Source organism: Lontra canadensis, unplaced genomic scaffold, assembly GCF_010015895.1.
Source record: "Lontra canadensis isolate GAN:19392208 unplaced genomic scaffold, GSC_riverotter_1.0 scaffold63, whole genome shotgun sequence".
NCBI lineage: Eukaryota > Metazoa > Chordata > Mammalia > Carnivora > Mustelidae > Lontra > Lontra canadensis.
In genome coordinates this window covers 3339836-3355433 of record NW_022631057.1, presented here as the reverse complement: position 1 = coordinate 3355433, position 15598 = coordinate 3339836, and the positions used below count along the sequence as shown (strand labels likewise).

General features: G+C 40.0%; 1 protein-coding gene across 1 annotated transcript in view; it reads left to right on the top strand.

Moving 5' to 3' along the window:
• LOC116879733 (complement receptor type 1-like) overlaps positions 1–13079 on the top strand; it is a 38010-nt gene extending 24931 nt beyond the window's left edge. Inside the window, exons 7-11 of the mRNA XM_032878137.1 lie at positions 2060–2266; positions 6381–6401; positions 7378–7453; positions 9178–9279; positions 13046–13079. Of these exons, the coding sequence (XP_032734028.1) occupies positions 2060–2266; positions 6381–6401; positions 7378–7453; positions 9178–9279; positions 13046–13058 (419 nt within the window). The 3' untranslated portion in view covers positions 13059–13079. The remainder of the gene's footprint in view (positions 1–2059; positions 2267–6380; positions 6402–7377; positions 7454–9177; positions 9280–13045) is intronic.
• Positions 13080–15598: the final 2519 nt, after the last annotated feature.

Below are 15598 nucleotides of genomic sequence, written 5' to 3'. Positions count from 1 at the left end.
AGAGACTAGAAGTACACTTTTTTTTGTAAGGAAAATTGAAGCATGGAGCAAGGTTGAGAGCAATTAATTCCTGCAATTACTGAATATGGGTCCTTATTATAACTTCCAAGACCAAAGGTGAAGTGCTTATTTCATCTCTTCCCTAGAACAAGTGCCAGGAATTACTGCCTTTATTCCTGTCTGTGTTTGCATAGACTTAAAATCTTTTGTTGTTAATATTCTTAAAAACTACAAAATTTGGGATTAAAAATATTCTGTGACTAAGCATGGTACTGAGGTCTTTAATAAAAATTATTTGTGTTAATCTCTCAAGGAGTCTGATGAGTTGGGATTATTCTTGCTATTCTACAGAAGAGGAAATTGAGAGAGAGACCCAGTAACTAGTCCATGGTATGCAGCTCGTGGGTGGTGGTGCCTGCGTTGGGCCACTGCCCCACCCATGCTTTTAATTTATTTATTTATTTATTTATTTATTTTTAAAGATTTTATTTATTTATCTGACAGACATCACAGGTAGGCAGAGAGGCAGGAACAGAGAGAGGGGGAGGCAGGCAACCTGCCGAACAGAGAGCCCTATGAGCCCTATGCGGGGCTCGATTCCAGGACCCTGGGATCATGACCTGAGCCGAACATAGAGGCTTTAACCCACTGAGCCACCCAGGTGCCCCCCACCCATGCTTTTAAACACTGCACTGTGTTCTGTCTCCTTTCAAATGTGGTTCTTTTGACTTTGCACAGCAGTAAGTTAGCAATTTGCTTTTTGTCCCCCTTCTTTTCTTTTTAGAAAACTAAGAGCAGGAATGAGGTAGGAGGGATTTCAGGCATGCCTGTGTTTCAAATGTAAAGGAGCAGTTAGTCCTATGGCTGCCATGGTGGTTATAGGGCCAGAGGGCGCTCCGCAACCGAAAAGTCTCAGAAGTCCTTGGCTAGCCACACTCTGATTTTAGAGAAAGAAAATGAGGTCCTCTACAGAGGTGTAAATGGCCCTCCTGTATTTATTTACAAGAATGGAGTGCATATACTGTGGAGTCCCTGTGTCTCTGCAGAAATCCGAACGCTTACCCCTCCTTGCTTTAGTCGCCTGGAGAAATAGGGAGGGTCAGGGAATACTTCAAAGATTAAGTATTCAAATCAAGACTCTAGGAAGGTTCTTCTCCTGAAAATAAAAGGGTAATATTCTATTCTCTTGGCAGCTGCTTTCAAGTAAAATTCATTTTGTCTTAATAACTGTCCTCTTTGAACGTGCTTTATAGCAATCATTCTAGGTCTTTAGCATGAGCAAAATCAGCCAAGAACCTTGTAAGATTAGGATCTCAAGCGTCATTCCTAAGAACTCTGATTCTGACATTTTGAACTGGAGTTTGGACTACTTTTAACAAACCCATCAGTATATTCTGAAGTAGGAAGACCACAGACCATACTTTGGGAAATACCACTTTATCTTGTTGGTTCCTATACAGAAAATAATAATTTAGCCTCATGTTTGAATAATTACAACTAAAAAGCAGGCTTTGCTTAAAGCTGAAGAAGGTATCGATAGCTGGGCAGAAAAAAAAAGCAAAACAAAGAATAAGCTAAATAAGGTAAAATAAAGTAGAAAAATTATGTTTTGAATTTAGAATCATGATTTACTAGCTTCTTTGTTCTATGCATAGATATGAGCCAGAAACATGCATTAAATCAAGAAGCAAAATACGAGTATGTACTGTATACCTAGAGAGAGTTAATGTGATATTCCTGTTTCCTTATGGGGTGACCAAAGTGGATCCAGTGTTAGAAGATGGTGATCATATCTCCCAATCTTTCCCCAGTTGCAGAGGTATCAATAATTAAAAGTGGATGCATAACACATTCCATATTCTCTTACTTTACCCAAGAAATGAAAGTCAGAGAATTTAAAATCCTAAGATATTGGGTGGGTGTCAACAGTTCCTGATCGAAAACATGACATCTTTGCTGAAGGCAAAGCAGTTTGGGGTCATAGATCTCTCCACTATGTCGGTTTCAATTAACAATTAACAATAAAATGTCAATTTCCTTCTGATTTTTCTAATTTCAGAGGTAAAATGTATCATCCCAGAGTTTATGAATGGAATCCGGAAGGAGCTGGAAATGAGAAAAGTGTATCACTATGGAGATAATATAACTTTCGAGTGTGAGGATGGGTATACTCTGGAAGGCAGTCCCCAGAGCCAATGCCAGGCAGAAGACACATGGAACCCTCCTCTTGCCATATGCACATCTAGTAAATGGAGCTGCAAGAAATGTAGGTCCTTCCTTAGTCATGGTTATTATTCATTCATTCTGCAATACTGTCACTGAATGTGGTGTGATGTTTATAACACCTGCTAAGAGCTAAGGAGTACGACAGGAGCTCCTAATTCTTCCCAGAAAACCCTTGCAATGAAAGTAAGGCAAGCCTCACTCTTCTCACACTGCTCAACCCATCCATCTCTCCTCAGGAACCCCTCTGAACCTTTTTTGTCTATATTACTCTATTGTTGATTGCATGGCACAGTAATGATTTGTTCATAGCCTTGGGGCCTTAAAAGTCAGGAGCACATCAATGGTAGTGCAGGCCTTCAAGAATATTTCAACATGAGTGAGAGAGCACTTTCCAAGGTGCAGAGATAAGATGGTTGGTCTCCCTCACTGGTATACAGGATTTTAAGCTGGTACGCTGGATAGAGCAGATTTAGAAATCATGTATCTTAAATTGCACATATGAGTGAAATCATATGGTATTTGTCTTTCTTTGACTGATTTATTTCTTTTAGCATAATACCTAAAGTTCCATCCACGTCATTGCAAATGGCAAGATTTCATTCTTTTGACAGCTGAGTGATAATCCATTTTGTGTGTGTGTGTGTATACCACATCTTCTTTATTCATTGAAGAACAAAACAGATGAACAGAGCGGAAGAGAAAAAAAATAAAATAAGTTAAAAATGGAGAGGGAGGCCAATAAGAAACTCTTAACTATAGGGAACAAATTGAGGGTTGCTGGAGGGGAGGCAGGTGGGGGGATGGGGTAACTGGGTGATGGGCATTAAGGAAGGCACCTGGTGTAATGATCACTGGGTGTTGTATAGAACTGATGAATCCCTAAACTCTACCCCTGAAGCTAAGAACACACTATATGCTAACTAAATTTAATTCAAATTTTAAAAAATGAATTTAAAAAAAAAGAAATCATGTATCATTGAGCTCAGTAGAAGAGTACCCCTCTGCTAACAACTAGAGAGTGATATAAGATAGAAAACCCTAAATCCTAAATTTGTACACATCAAGATGCTATTGAGCAAAATTAACAGTGTATAATCATCTTTAATCAAAATTAATGCGAAGCTGCCCTCCACAACTCTTACAACTCTTTGTTATAATACATGATTGAATGCTAAGATTGTTCAAGATCTATTTTTTATAGTTAATCCCTTAAACATGTTAACTAAGCTGACTCACATAATATTTCCAAATTATAAATTTGACACTCCCTTAATGTCAAATTATATTTACTTCTTTGGCAAAAATCTCACTGTTGAACCAACTGGATGCCTTTAGAGAATTCTGAAGATGTGTCTGCGAGAGAGAGAAAATTCACATAATTGGAAGAGTAACCATACCAGATAGTAAAAGAAAATAGAAAGCTACAATACCTGAATTACTTTATGCCAGCACAAAAAATAAACTTACTTTCATAAGTAAATGGAACAAGCAAATATTAATAAAATAAATGTATCTTGCAGATAAAACATAGTAACAGAAATCAAACCATGGGAAAGGAAAAGATGACCAAATGCTATAAGGTAGCACTGAAGAAATTTTTTTTTTAAGATTTTATTTATTTATATGACAGACAGAGATCACAAGTAGGCAGAGAGGCAGGCAGAGAGAGAGGGGGAAGCAGGCTCCCCACCGAGCAGAGAGCCCGGGCAAAGAACTCCTTCCCAGGACCCTGGGATCATGACCTGAACCGAAGGCAGAGGCCTTAACCCACTGAGCCACCCAGGTGCCCCGACCCTTTCTTTTTATCTTATAATAAATACCAGATGGAATAAAGAGAAGTTTAAAAAGTGACCATAGAACAGCTACGGTAAAATATAAGAATATTTATGAAACAGCTAAAGGAAGGGCAGCGTTTTGAGCTTTCTGATAGCATAGAGAAGATCATAAAATGTCAACAAATTTGTCTTCGAATTTACATACTTGGAAAAGTAAATTTGAAGACATTAGCCAGATGAGATCTCTGTGCAAATATAATGAAGGGTTAATAGTGTTCTCACGAACATACAAGTGGTGGTTGCGATGATCATACAAGCTGACATATATTGAATACTTCGTTCCACAGTTGAAGTATTAGCTAGAGAGAAAGACGTTATAAATACATAAAAACTTAGATCACAGGAAAATGTTCCAGAAAGGAATGTACCAGAACATTTCAGGATATTATAAAAAAAATCAGTAGTTCTCAGCCAAAGCAATTTTGCTCTCCGGAGAATACCGGCAAAGAAGAAATTAAAAAAAAAAAAAAGACAAGGAATCACTTGATGCTTCCTCAATAAATACTGATTATAGCCAGAACTGTTGGCTTATTACATCCTGCAACTTCATTTCACAGATGTTCTAGGAAGAGAAGTCCACTAAATAAGTTACGAGCTAAATCCTTTTTTTTTTAAATTAACATACAATGTATTTTTTGTTTCAGGGGTACAGGTCTGTGATTCATTAGTCTTTCACTGTTCATGGCGTTCACCATAGCACATACCCTCCCCAGTTTCCATCACCCAGCCACTCGGTCCCTTCCACTCCAGCAACCCCCAGTTTGTTTCCTGAAATTAAGAGTCTTTTATGGTTTGTCTCCCTCTCTGGTTTTATCTTGTTTCATTTTTCCCTCCCTTTGCCCATGACCCCCCACCCTGCCTCTCAAATTCCTCATATCAGTGAGATCATATGATAATTGTCTTTCTCTGATTGACTTATGTCGCTCAGCATAATACCCTCTAGTTCCATCCACGTCATTACAAATGGAAAGATTTCATTTTTCTGCATAATATTCCATTGTATATATATATATATATACCACATCTTCTTTATCCATTCATCTGTTGATGGACATCTAGTTGTAAGCGAAATTCTTAACAGTACAGGAGAAAAATTACAGGGACTCTTATTTTTACTTCACATATTTCTGTATTATTTGGATACTATTACATTTGTGATGAAGAAAAAGATATATATATTACTAGCGGTAAACAAGAACTAATATCCATCCATCAATTGGTGCTTCCTTTATGACAAAGGCTTCTCTGAGTCCTTTACATTTGTTCTTTTAATTCTGTGAGCTCTTGAGCAAGTTAATGATTATAATTAAGCACATATATATATATATATAAAAGCTCCATGAGGGCAGGGATCTTTGTCTATTTCACTTGTGTCCCCAGTACCCAGAATTAAATAGCTCATATGTTCTCAATAAATATTTAGGGAATGAATGCTCTTATGAGTTAGATGTACTGTGATCTCTAATACACAGGTAGGATAAATGAGATATAGAAAAATCAATGAACATGGAAAATATATGGCTATTTGGTAGTTAAAACTGATTTTTAACCGAGCCAATCTGACTCCAAGGACTTACACCCTCTTCTTCTTCTTTTTTTTTTTTTTTTAAGATTTTATTTATTTGAGAGTGGTGGGGAAGCAGGAGCAGTGGGAGGGGCAAAGGGAGAAGCAGACTCCCCAATGAGCAGGGAGCCCTATACCAGGCTCAATCCTGGGACCCTGGGGGATCATGAATTGAATGAAAGGAAGATGCTTAACTGACTGAAACACCCAGACTTGCGCCCTCGTCTGTCATTCTTCCGATTCTTTTTAGAGCTGACAGGCTGAAAGAGACAGAAGCCCTAGAACAGTAAGATTAATTTAAGGCTCTCTAGTCCCTGAAGACCTACTAGAGGCATCCTGAAATCATAAGCTTCCAGAAACAGCTTTCTGGAGCTGAATGTAGGAAAAAATCAGTGAGGCAGACATAGTCGGCCTAGGAAGCTAGAAAAATGTATACCACAATTTTAGTACAGTTTTACCTAGTGAAGGATTTTTCAGGGTAGTACAATCCTGTGTGATATTTTTCATTTATACTGTTTTATAAACTCTCTTCTGTAATTGTTTTATGATAAAATTTTAAGTTAAAAAGAAAAAAAACACACTTTGCTCAGTGCACAAGATAAAATGAAGTTACATGAGGGAAACCAATGGCTTCTTACATTAGAAAAACATCAGACCGTGTTCTGAAAAAATCAGGAAGAATCATCAGTGACTGATCTCCTCTTGGCCATGCTGTGGGCCAGACTGACGTTGTCCTGCTTTTGTCTTCCCCTCAGGCACAAGCGCTCTCATAGTCGGTAAGTTTTGGGAAGGGCTGGATGAGGAGCTCTCGCACCCTGAACAGTAAGTATGTACTGACACGAGTGAAACCTAAAAGGAGAGATCAGTGTCTCCTACGTTACAATTTCGGTTAGAAGGAAAGTAAGTCAAAATTCAGGCCACAGTGTGGCAAGACTGGTATCCTCACAGGCATACAGAGTGAGTGTCCTTGACGGAAGGTTCTATACTGGCTTTAAACTGTTACAGCTGAATAATCATCCTTCCTGTTCGTAGCTGGAGAGCCCTACTTCCTCTTTGGTTTATAACCCAGGAAGTTTCCTCAGGATGGTATCACGCCCACTCCCACAAACTGGAAGCCACAAAGACCAACTTCCTTAGCCCATTTAAGAGAAGTGGTTTGGTGGCAGACTCTGTGGCAGAGGACAGCTGGTCCCTGGGCCTTACACAAGGCGGGAGCGCAGGGTCCTCCAGCGCCGAGGCCAGGAGCTCCAGGGCTGTTGTCACCTAGCTGTTGAAAGGCTGCTATAGACTAAAGGTTACAGACTGCCCTGCTCACACTTTATCAGTGACCCTGACCCTAAGACTAATGTGCTAGATTAAACCAGGAGTAGAGGGAAACTCCTAAAGGTAAGCCTGTGTGAGGTATTTCTTTTCTTTTTTTTTTTAGATTTTATTTATTTATTTGACAGACAGAGATCACAAGTAGGCAGAGGCAGGCGGGAGGTGGGGGGTAGTGGGGAGCAGGCTCCCTGCTGAGCAGAGAGCCTGATGTGGGGCTTGATCCCAGGACCCTGAGACCATGACCCAAGCTGAAGGAAGAGGCTTAACCCTCTGAGCCACCCAGGCGCCCCATTGTGAGGTGTTTCTTAAAAGTAGAATTTATACTTGCATTTAAAGAACTCACTGGCAACTTCGAGTGCGACTAGATGTTTAGAGTTTAAAATGGATGGGTTATATTTTCTGTGCATTCAATGACCCTGTTTTACTGCCTAGGTATTTTCTTTGGCGTGATCTTCTTTCTTTCATCTGTCATTGGCTCTTATTGGATAATTGTAAAGCTCAAAAAAAGGTAAGCATAGCCATATTGTCCTAGAAAATGTCTATGACTGTACCTGTCTCCTCTTAAAAGCCAAAGAGAAATGAAAGAAAACCTCAAAAAAAAAACAAAAACCACTACATAAACAAATGTAATAATTCATAATTATAAAGAAGACCCTTGATGTACATTATAGACAGAGAAGTATTCACACTAAAAGAAATATATAAGATAATAACATTTTTTTCAAGTGATACTTAAAATTATATAAGCGTCTCAGAGATCTGTGCCAGGTACTGAGAGAAGAAAACAATACATATTTTCTGTTACCTCATTACCACCATCATTCAATTGGATAGCCATTCATTCAGCATACTCTAAGGTTGTATTTTCTCTCACTCCATGTACCACCTATCATCCAAGACCTCTTCTAGGCCATTCCTCAGATAAACACTTAGTCATTGTGCCTTGGAAGCTGCTCTGGAACACTTGTTGGTATAAACCTCTGCTCTTCCTCACGCAAGGATCTCAAGTTGCCCTTCCTCACCCTCTGAAAACTTTGGCTCCTGATTCACTCTTGCTCTTTGTCTCAGGGGATGCCCTCCTTGTAATTTCTAAGAAAGGGTAAAGAGTAACTGAGTAATGAAGTACTGGCAAGTGGCCAAGTGACTTAACTCTTTGTGCTTCCACCCTGAAATCCCTAATACCAACACATACTCCAAACCTAAAGGTACCAGTATTGCATCATGTCTCATTTAATTTCTGCCAGGGAAGTGCTTACTTAGCCCTTGAAGAGGCAGAGCAGCACACCACGTGAGATCCCAAGATTAGTGAGCAGTGAGAGCTGTGTTCACTCCCACCTACTGGCTATGAAACCCCCAGGGAGACACTTCCCTTCTCTGAACTTCATTTTCCTTGTCTGTAAAATAGGGACAGTAGTTCCAAGCTCACTTAACACAGTGCCTGGCTTAGGATGAAGGTCAGAAAATGTGAGCTATTGGGGCACCTGGGTGGCTCAGTGAGTTAAAGCCTCTGCCTTCAGTTTAGGTCATAATCCCAGGGTCCTGGGATGGAGCCCCGCATCCAGCTCTCTGCTCAGCGGGGAGCCTGCTTCCTCCCTGCCCCTCTGCCTGCCTCTCGGCCTGTTTGTGATTTCGGTCTGTCAAATAAATAAATAAAATCTTAAAAAAAAAAAAAAAGAAAGAAAATGTGAGCTATCGTTCTTCAAATGTGATCGTTACTGGCATCTCAAAGCGATTAAATCCTTGGAAATACTGTCAGTCTTCCTACGCCTCATGACAAGGACTGCTGCTCTCCAAACTGTGGACGTTAATTGGACAGAACACAGAACTTCTACCTTCACTAAAGCAGAAGAGGAAGCTTTGAGTCAGACCCACTGTACAGGGCCCCTGACCTTGTGAGGCTTCGATGTCACAATCGGGCGGTAAAAGGTTATTTGCCTGTCAGAACTGTTGTGGAAGGAAGTGTTGCTTTAGGCATGGACACTTGTCTGTAAGAATTCAGTCTTCTGACACAATGTACAGGGTGGTTTTCATAGCTTTTTCTCCTTCGAGTTTTGACTTAGTCTTGAAAGGTGGGATTTGGTTATGTTTTCCTTTTATATATCTCACAAAGATTTCAGAAACTTCGGCAAATTCTGCCCTAAATTTCAAAGTGAATGCCACTGACGAATTTCTTCCAAGACTGAAATGTATATAATTAAGCTATTTTCCTATTTTTCCTCTTCTGCCCATTAGCAAGAATACAGATGGGAAACCTAAAGAGATGATCCATTTACATCCTCAAGAAGACAACAGTGTAAAGCCTCAGACACTGCAAACCAATCAGGAAGACAGCAGGTACCTCACGTATATCCTGAGCTCATGTCTTGGAAAGCTCAAGTACTGAAAAATGAGAACAAGATCTGCATAGGTTGCTGGTCTAGCTGGATCCCTGGGGCTGGGGTGTCAGAAGGTACTTCAGGAAGTAGAAATGCCTTGGTTGCTGTTGTGTTGGATTCTGGCTGTTTCCAGCAGTTGGGTGAGGACTGCCATCTGCGCTATGCACAGGCACTGTTTCAACAGAGCATTCCTCTATTTTTGTGCAGGGGTGCCGTGAACCTTTGAGAGGGAAGCTTTTGTTTTTCTTGTGGAACCCAAGCATTTGCCACGTGGGTGTGCCTCCAGGTCCCCCACTCCCCTTAAGTGCACAGGGTCACCTAAGGATCCTGTGGAGTCTGCATTTCCTGCTTCCCAGCTCTGACTCAATTCTCTGCCTCACCTGGCCTCCTAGGACTGCTCTCTCCCTTCTGTGCCCCTCCCCCGCCCACAGGGGCTTGTCACCACACCTCATGCCTGCATTCCAGGAACTGAGAGCCCCAGCTTGGCCTCACAGGTGTTGTGTAGTAAATGTTGAGCTGTTTGCTGAAGGATTGGGGTGAAAAGGGAGATTATGCTACAACCCAAAGGGGGACACAGTGTAGAACTGAATAGTAGAAATCATGGAACCTAAAAGTAACTGTTTTTGTAAATAAGGGCTTACTGGAACACAGCCTCACCCACTGTTGGCCTACTTATAGCTACTTGTCCCTCTGCGACAGAGGAATTGAGTAGAAGCCACAGATGGTGAGACTAGGTAGCACCCAGAGCCAAAAATATTTACTACGTGGTCCTTAAGAAGAAAAGCTCCAGACCCTGAACTATATCATATGATCTGATTTTCTCACTGCTTGGTCCCCTTGTAAACCTTGGTTGCCTTGCCACCCTTTTCCTAGGCCTCTCCCACATTAGACACCTGTTTTGTTAAAATCTTTAACATGTTCTCAGGGTTCCTTATTTTGACTCTTGGTTTTCTTGTAAATTCAAAATTCCACTATTCTTTATCATACAGAGCAATTTTCCCAGTCCTTGCTTACTCTGGCTATGCCCAAGTATCCTAAAATTTCTTCCTATCCAGATTCTTAGGACACTGTTAGAAACACCAGCACAAAAGCCCATTAAAGGGATTAGGCCCCTTTCTAGAAAACAAAAGCAAAAGTATCACATTTTTAAATAAATCTCCGTTCTGTCCTCTTTCCCATATATATATCAGTGTGCATTAATTTAAACCAGCGATTTTTTTTAAGATTTTTTTTTTAATTTATTTATTTGACAGAGTGGAAATCACAAGTAGGCAGAAGCAGGCAGAGGGGCAGGGAGATAGAGAGGCAGAAGCAGGCTCCCCGCTGAGCAGAGAGCCGGATGTGGGGCTCGATTCCAGGACTCTGGGATTATGACCTGAGCAGAAGGCAGAGGCTTAAACCACTGAGCCTCCCAGGTGCCCCTAAACCAGCCATTTTTTAGCAACAAACATGTCAAAAATCTTAAATTCAACAGAAGACAGAAGTGGCCACAGAAAAAGGTAAAGGGGTGGGAGAGGCATTTTATAGTTAATCATGATATACGCAATTCAGATCTTCTAAACAAACACAGAAGGTAGGGTCAACTTTCTCCTAATTAGAATGTGTGAATCCCTTGTTTACTATTGGGCTTTTACTCACTTTGCTTTTGTTGCATAGCTTGTCTTTCATGGCTGTTTATGAAAGCAAATGAAACAGGCATTGCTTTTTAAAAATTCAGAATTGCTAATTAACTTTTTGAAGCTTTAATGATCATCCAGCTGATTCTTCTCAAAAGACCATTAGCATATACCTGGGGAAACCCAACTGGTAGATCCACAAGATATAGAAGTCAGGACATGGTGTGACCTTCTAGGAGAGTAATTTTTTTCTAATGTTATTCCAGTAGTTGCATTGGAAAAGAGCACTATGTTAACACAAATAACATATGTATGGTAACAGAAGTCAAACAATGCAGGAGATTTTAAGATAAAATAAGACAGAGAATATTATGCTGCTTTACCTTGTGCTCTTGGGTTGAAGCATTCCTTGTCCTTTACTCTGAAGGAAAAGCTGTACAAAAGTGTTTCAAAGCCCACTGTGCTACCTGTCACCAACAGAAACACACAAAGTAACTTTAATTAAATTAAATTAATTAAAGATCAGTTGATTTCTCCTCAGTCCTGCCAAGGTACCTATCTAAACACTTGACCATTTTTCTTCCAATCAAAATTGCATTAGCCCAGCTCAGAATTCACTCACCCAAGAAGCTCTCCCCAAATGTTCTGGTGCAAAGTAATGTCTGTCTTTGGAACTCATAGCACATACTATCTCTACCATTTTCGGAATATTTTCTTTTAATAGTAATATGTGCTTAGGAAAATAATAGAAAATACCAGAAAAATATAAATAGAAAAACTACATGTAAAAACCTCCATCCAATGGCTAATAATCCTAAGCTTATTCACATACTTTACAAGGTTATACACTGGGATTTTATTAACTGTATATTAAATCCTAGTTTGGTTTGCACCATTACAAACTGTATGTAAACTTATATCCACAGTATTCAAAATTTCATTTATCATTGTTGCCTGTTAGCACTACTACAATCATTGACTCGCTCAGTCCTCAAACACTGATCGCTCACTTAATGTGCCAGTATTGTACGTATACATTTTCTTTGCCATGCTAAACTAGCTTAGAGTAAGGACTCCCATTTAAATTTCCCCCAAATCTAAGTATAGACTTAATCAAATGAGAAGTGTACAGTAAATTGTTGAAGATAAATTGATCAAACTTTTCATGTATCCTCAAATTTTTCTGGAACATTCTTTTATATCAAGGTACCCATAAAATTGTGTACATTGACTGCTGATCAACTTTAAATTAAATGGTAGGAAGTCTTTAATGAGTTTGTCTCCAATCTCCTTTTTAAGATTGGGATTTTGGCCATAATGTTCTCCAGGAGCAGGGCTGATCACCTGTGGCAAGATACGGTAGACAAGGAATGAGTCAGAATCTGTACCCTGCGCCCAAGCCAGAAGCAAGGGCCGAGAGGGTGATACGGGTAAAGAGGTAGATTCCAAAGACACAGCTGTGCGCTAAAGGACATGAGAATGTTCAAAGATGATGCAGGTAACAAATGATGTTGGGCAATCTTGTGAGGTGGAGAGAGGAACACTGAGGGATCAGGTAGCAGTAATAATAGGGGGTGTCAGGTGAGCGGCTGGGCCTCCGCAGGGATCTGTCCCCTGGTGGGAGGACAGCCATCCTGGCCTGAAGCATGGCCAGGGAAGTGTTTGGACATCTTGGACTATATGGTATCTTCTGCAAATCGTGACTGCAGTAGGGGGAGGACATGCTCCTGGAGGCAGAGCCTCGTCCAAACTACCAGCTCCTGTTTACTCTCCCTGCCATGGCCTGGCTCAGAAAAGAGAGTCAGAAATATTTCGTGTGTTATGAGGGACCTCTATGTTTCTGGAACGAGGCTCTTTCTATTTAGTCGCTCAACTGTGAGAACACTTTTCCTTTGGCAAAAAAAGGTGGCAAGGAAAGGTCAACTTCTTCATTAATCTCTCTCTTATCTACTCAGTGTCTCAACTTTGGCCGTATTTTCTTGGGCCCTAGAACGTCTTCTGAACTCGGAATTATGTGTAATGCTAGTATCACCATTTTAAGCAGCAAATTCGTGGGCCATTCCCTTGTCACCATGCTGTCACCTGAATAAAAATATCCTGTTATTTCAGTGCCCTTCCTTGACAAAGTACCAGAGCTGGGGAATACCTTGAATCACAATGTTGTTGGAAAGGAGCCTATTCAACAGAGTAAGATGTGAGACTCATACAATGACAGACGTGACCTCGCAGAGACCAAACATGTGCCCAAGAAGATGCTGACACGCTCCCAGGAGCCCGTAAAAGCTCCCTCCTCTTAGACTGGATTACTGTCAGTCCTCTTGCCCTCCGCTGCTGAATGCACACCTCAGCTAGTAAGGGGAAAAGACTGCACTCAGGGTTTATAAATAGTCTCAGTTACATAAAGGAAGACGGCGTCACTTTGGATTTCTGTTTACACGTTTGTGATTTCCCTTTCTCACTTTCAAATAAATGTTCATACTATGGAATGGGCTCATTAACGAGAGGATCAAAATCCAGGAGGAAGATATGAAAAACAAATAAGTCACATGTAATTATACTATTCAGTGATAACCACTGTTAATATTTTGTTTTGCTAACCTTTCTTCTTACTTGTTTACTTCTTTATACACATATCTTTCTGAACAGTCACTTTTTCTTCTGTAGAGCAATATCTATTAGAACAGAAAAATATAGCTAGATCCGTTTTTGCTATCACTAGGAAAAAAGTATCTTCTTTGTATTATATGTGCTGCTGAAGTGAGCATAGTTCTGTTTATATGAATAAAATCTTTTTAAAAAGGGCATTACATGAATCCGGGGAAGAGGTTTTCAAGAGAAACATCTTAAACAATGAGATCTGGGTATTTCCTAAGCTCTATTTCAAAAGCAATTTGTACTGTGTGTCTAAACATACTAACTTAAATAAAAGGATAATTTTATTATAAAGCAAGTGACTTACTTTTTGTATAGATTCAGAATACACCCAATAAACTAGGAAACCCTGAATTTAAGAATTGCAACATTAATGTACAGGTCTCTAAATAAGTGGTCCTGGAGTCCGTAACTGGTCCACACACTTACAGATCGGCCATGCTAACGATCTAGAAGATCCCAGAATCTTTCTGGGTAGTTAACAATAGACTTGCATAGGACGACTGCTAACTACTGTGTAATTCTGGTTTGCTTTTCAAGTGTATTGTGCCACACTTATCTTGATAAATATAAAGAGGGAACTGGACATCAACTGGAAGTTTTCTTTAAAATCATAGAAAAAAGGGGGAAAAACAGCATTAAGGAAGTCAACTGACAAACTAGGAGGAAAAAATTATAACTTATATCATAGACAAGGGTAACTGGCATATTTAGAGAGTAAAAAAAAATAAAAGACCAAACCTCCTCACCTCTCCTCCCTGTAAATGGGCAAAGGATATCCAGCCGGGCCTTCAATAAAAGAAAGGCAAGTAACCAATGAATATATGAAAAGATCCTCAATGGTTTTGCTTAGCTGAAACTTGGGGAAACTTTGGGAAATATATTAGGTCTTGAGTTTCTGAAAAAGGACATTTTAAACAAGGGCTAGAAATTAACTGATGGGAATTGGCCTTTCTTAGAATTAAAATTCCCTACCACAAGAAAAAAATGTAAATTCCTTTATCCCCCCAGAATGCAGTAGGTCAGTAAGTATTGTGATTAACCAGTATCTGATGACCATGCCATTGAATTTCAAGGAATTCATGAGATTTTTTGCCTGTGACATCAGTGATCCATGGGAAATACTGCTTCTACGAACTATGGGTAAAATACTGACCTGTCTAACTTCATTTGCATTGTTGAGTAATCCTGTTAACCTCTGGCCTTACATTTTTCATCCAAGAAGCAGGTCTCCAAGATTATTCTTAGTGCTAACAATCTAATTTTGTTTCTCATTTCCTTTTTGTGTACACATAATTGTGAGGTGTAAGTTAAAGTCTATGACATTTAAATGGTATGTTCTATTTTCATCACTATAATGGGATAGGAATAAAAGATTTTTGTTTTCCTTCTAAATCTATGTCTGGAATATGGTTTGTAATATATTTACTTTTTAAAGCCTTCAAAAGCCAAAAGGAAACAAAATGAACATGCTTTCCTTCTGAGAAGCGCCGCCCTCTCTGCACCTCATGGTTTCAGAATCCCTCCCTGCGTGGGGTGTGGCTTATCACTGGAATGTTCTTGCCAGTAACAGCTAAATATGAAGGTCAACTGTCTGGCAGGTGCTCACCAGGTACAAACGGAGGTGGCACAGCTCCCAGGGCCAACATCAAAAAGATGGCTTATCTTTGCTCTGTTTAGGCAGTCTCTTTCAGCTTTTCACAGCTAACCTAGTGTGTAATTCACTGTGACAGTGGAAAGCCTTTTCTGAGAGTCCTCACAGGCCCATTTCTCTGAAAAGCATGATGGAAATACACTAATTTAGGAGGCCAAGAAGCATCTGGCATTCAGATTAATTTTACACAAGTTGGCCTCTGTTTAATGACATCCCCACACCCCTCCCTCCACCCTAGTGCCATTCATAAGGCCTTAAAGGAGATCTAGCACACAGCTTCAAACCTGGTGGACAAACAGGCATACTTTCCATGCTCTCCTCTTTGTCACTTGGGCGGGGTGACAAAAATCTTTAGG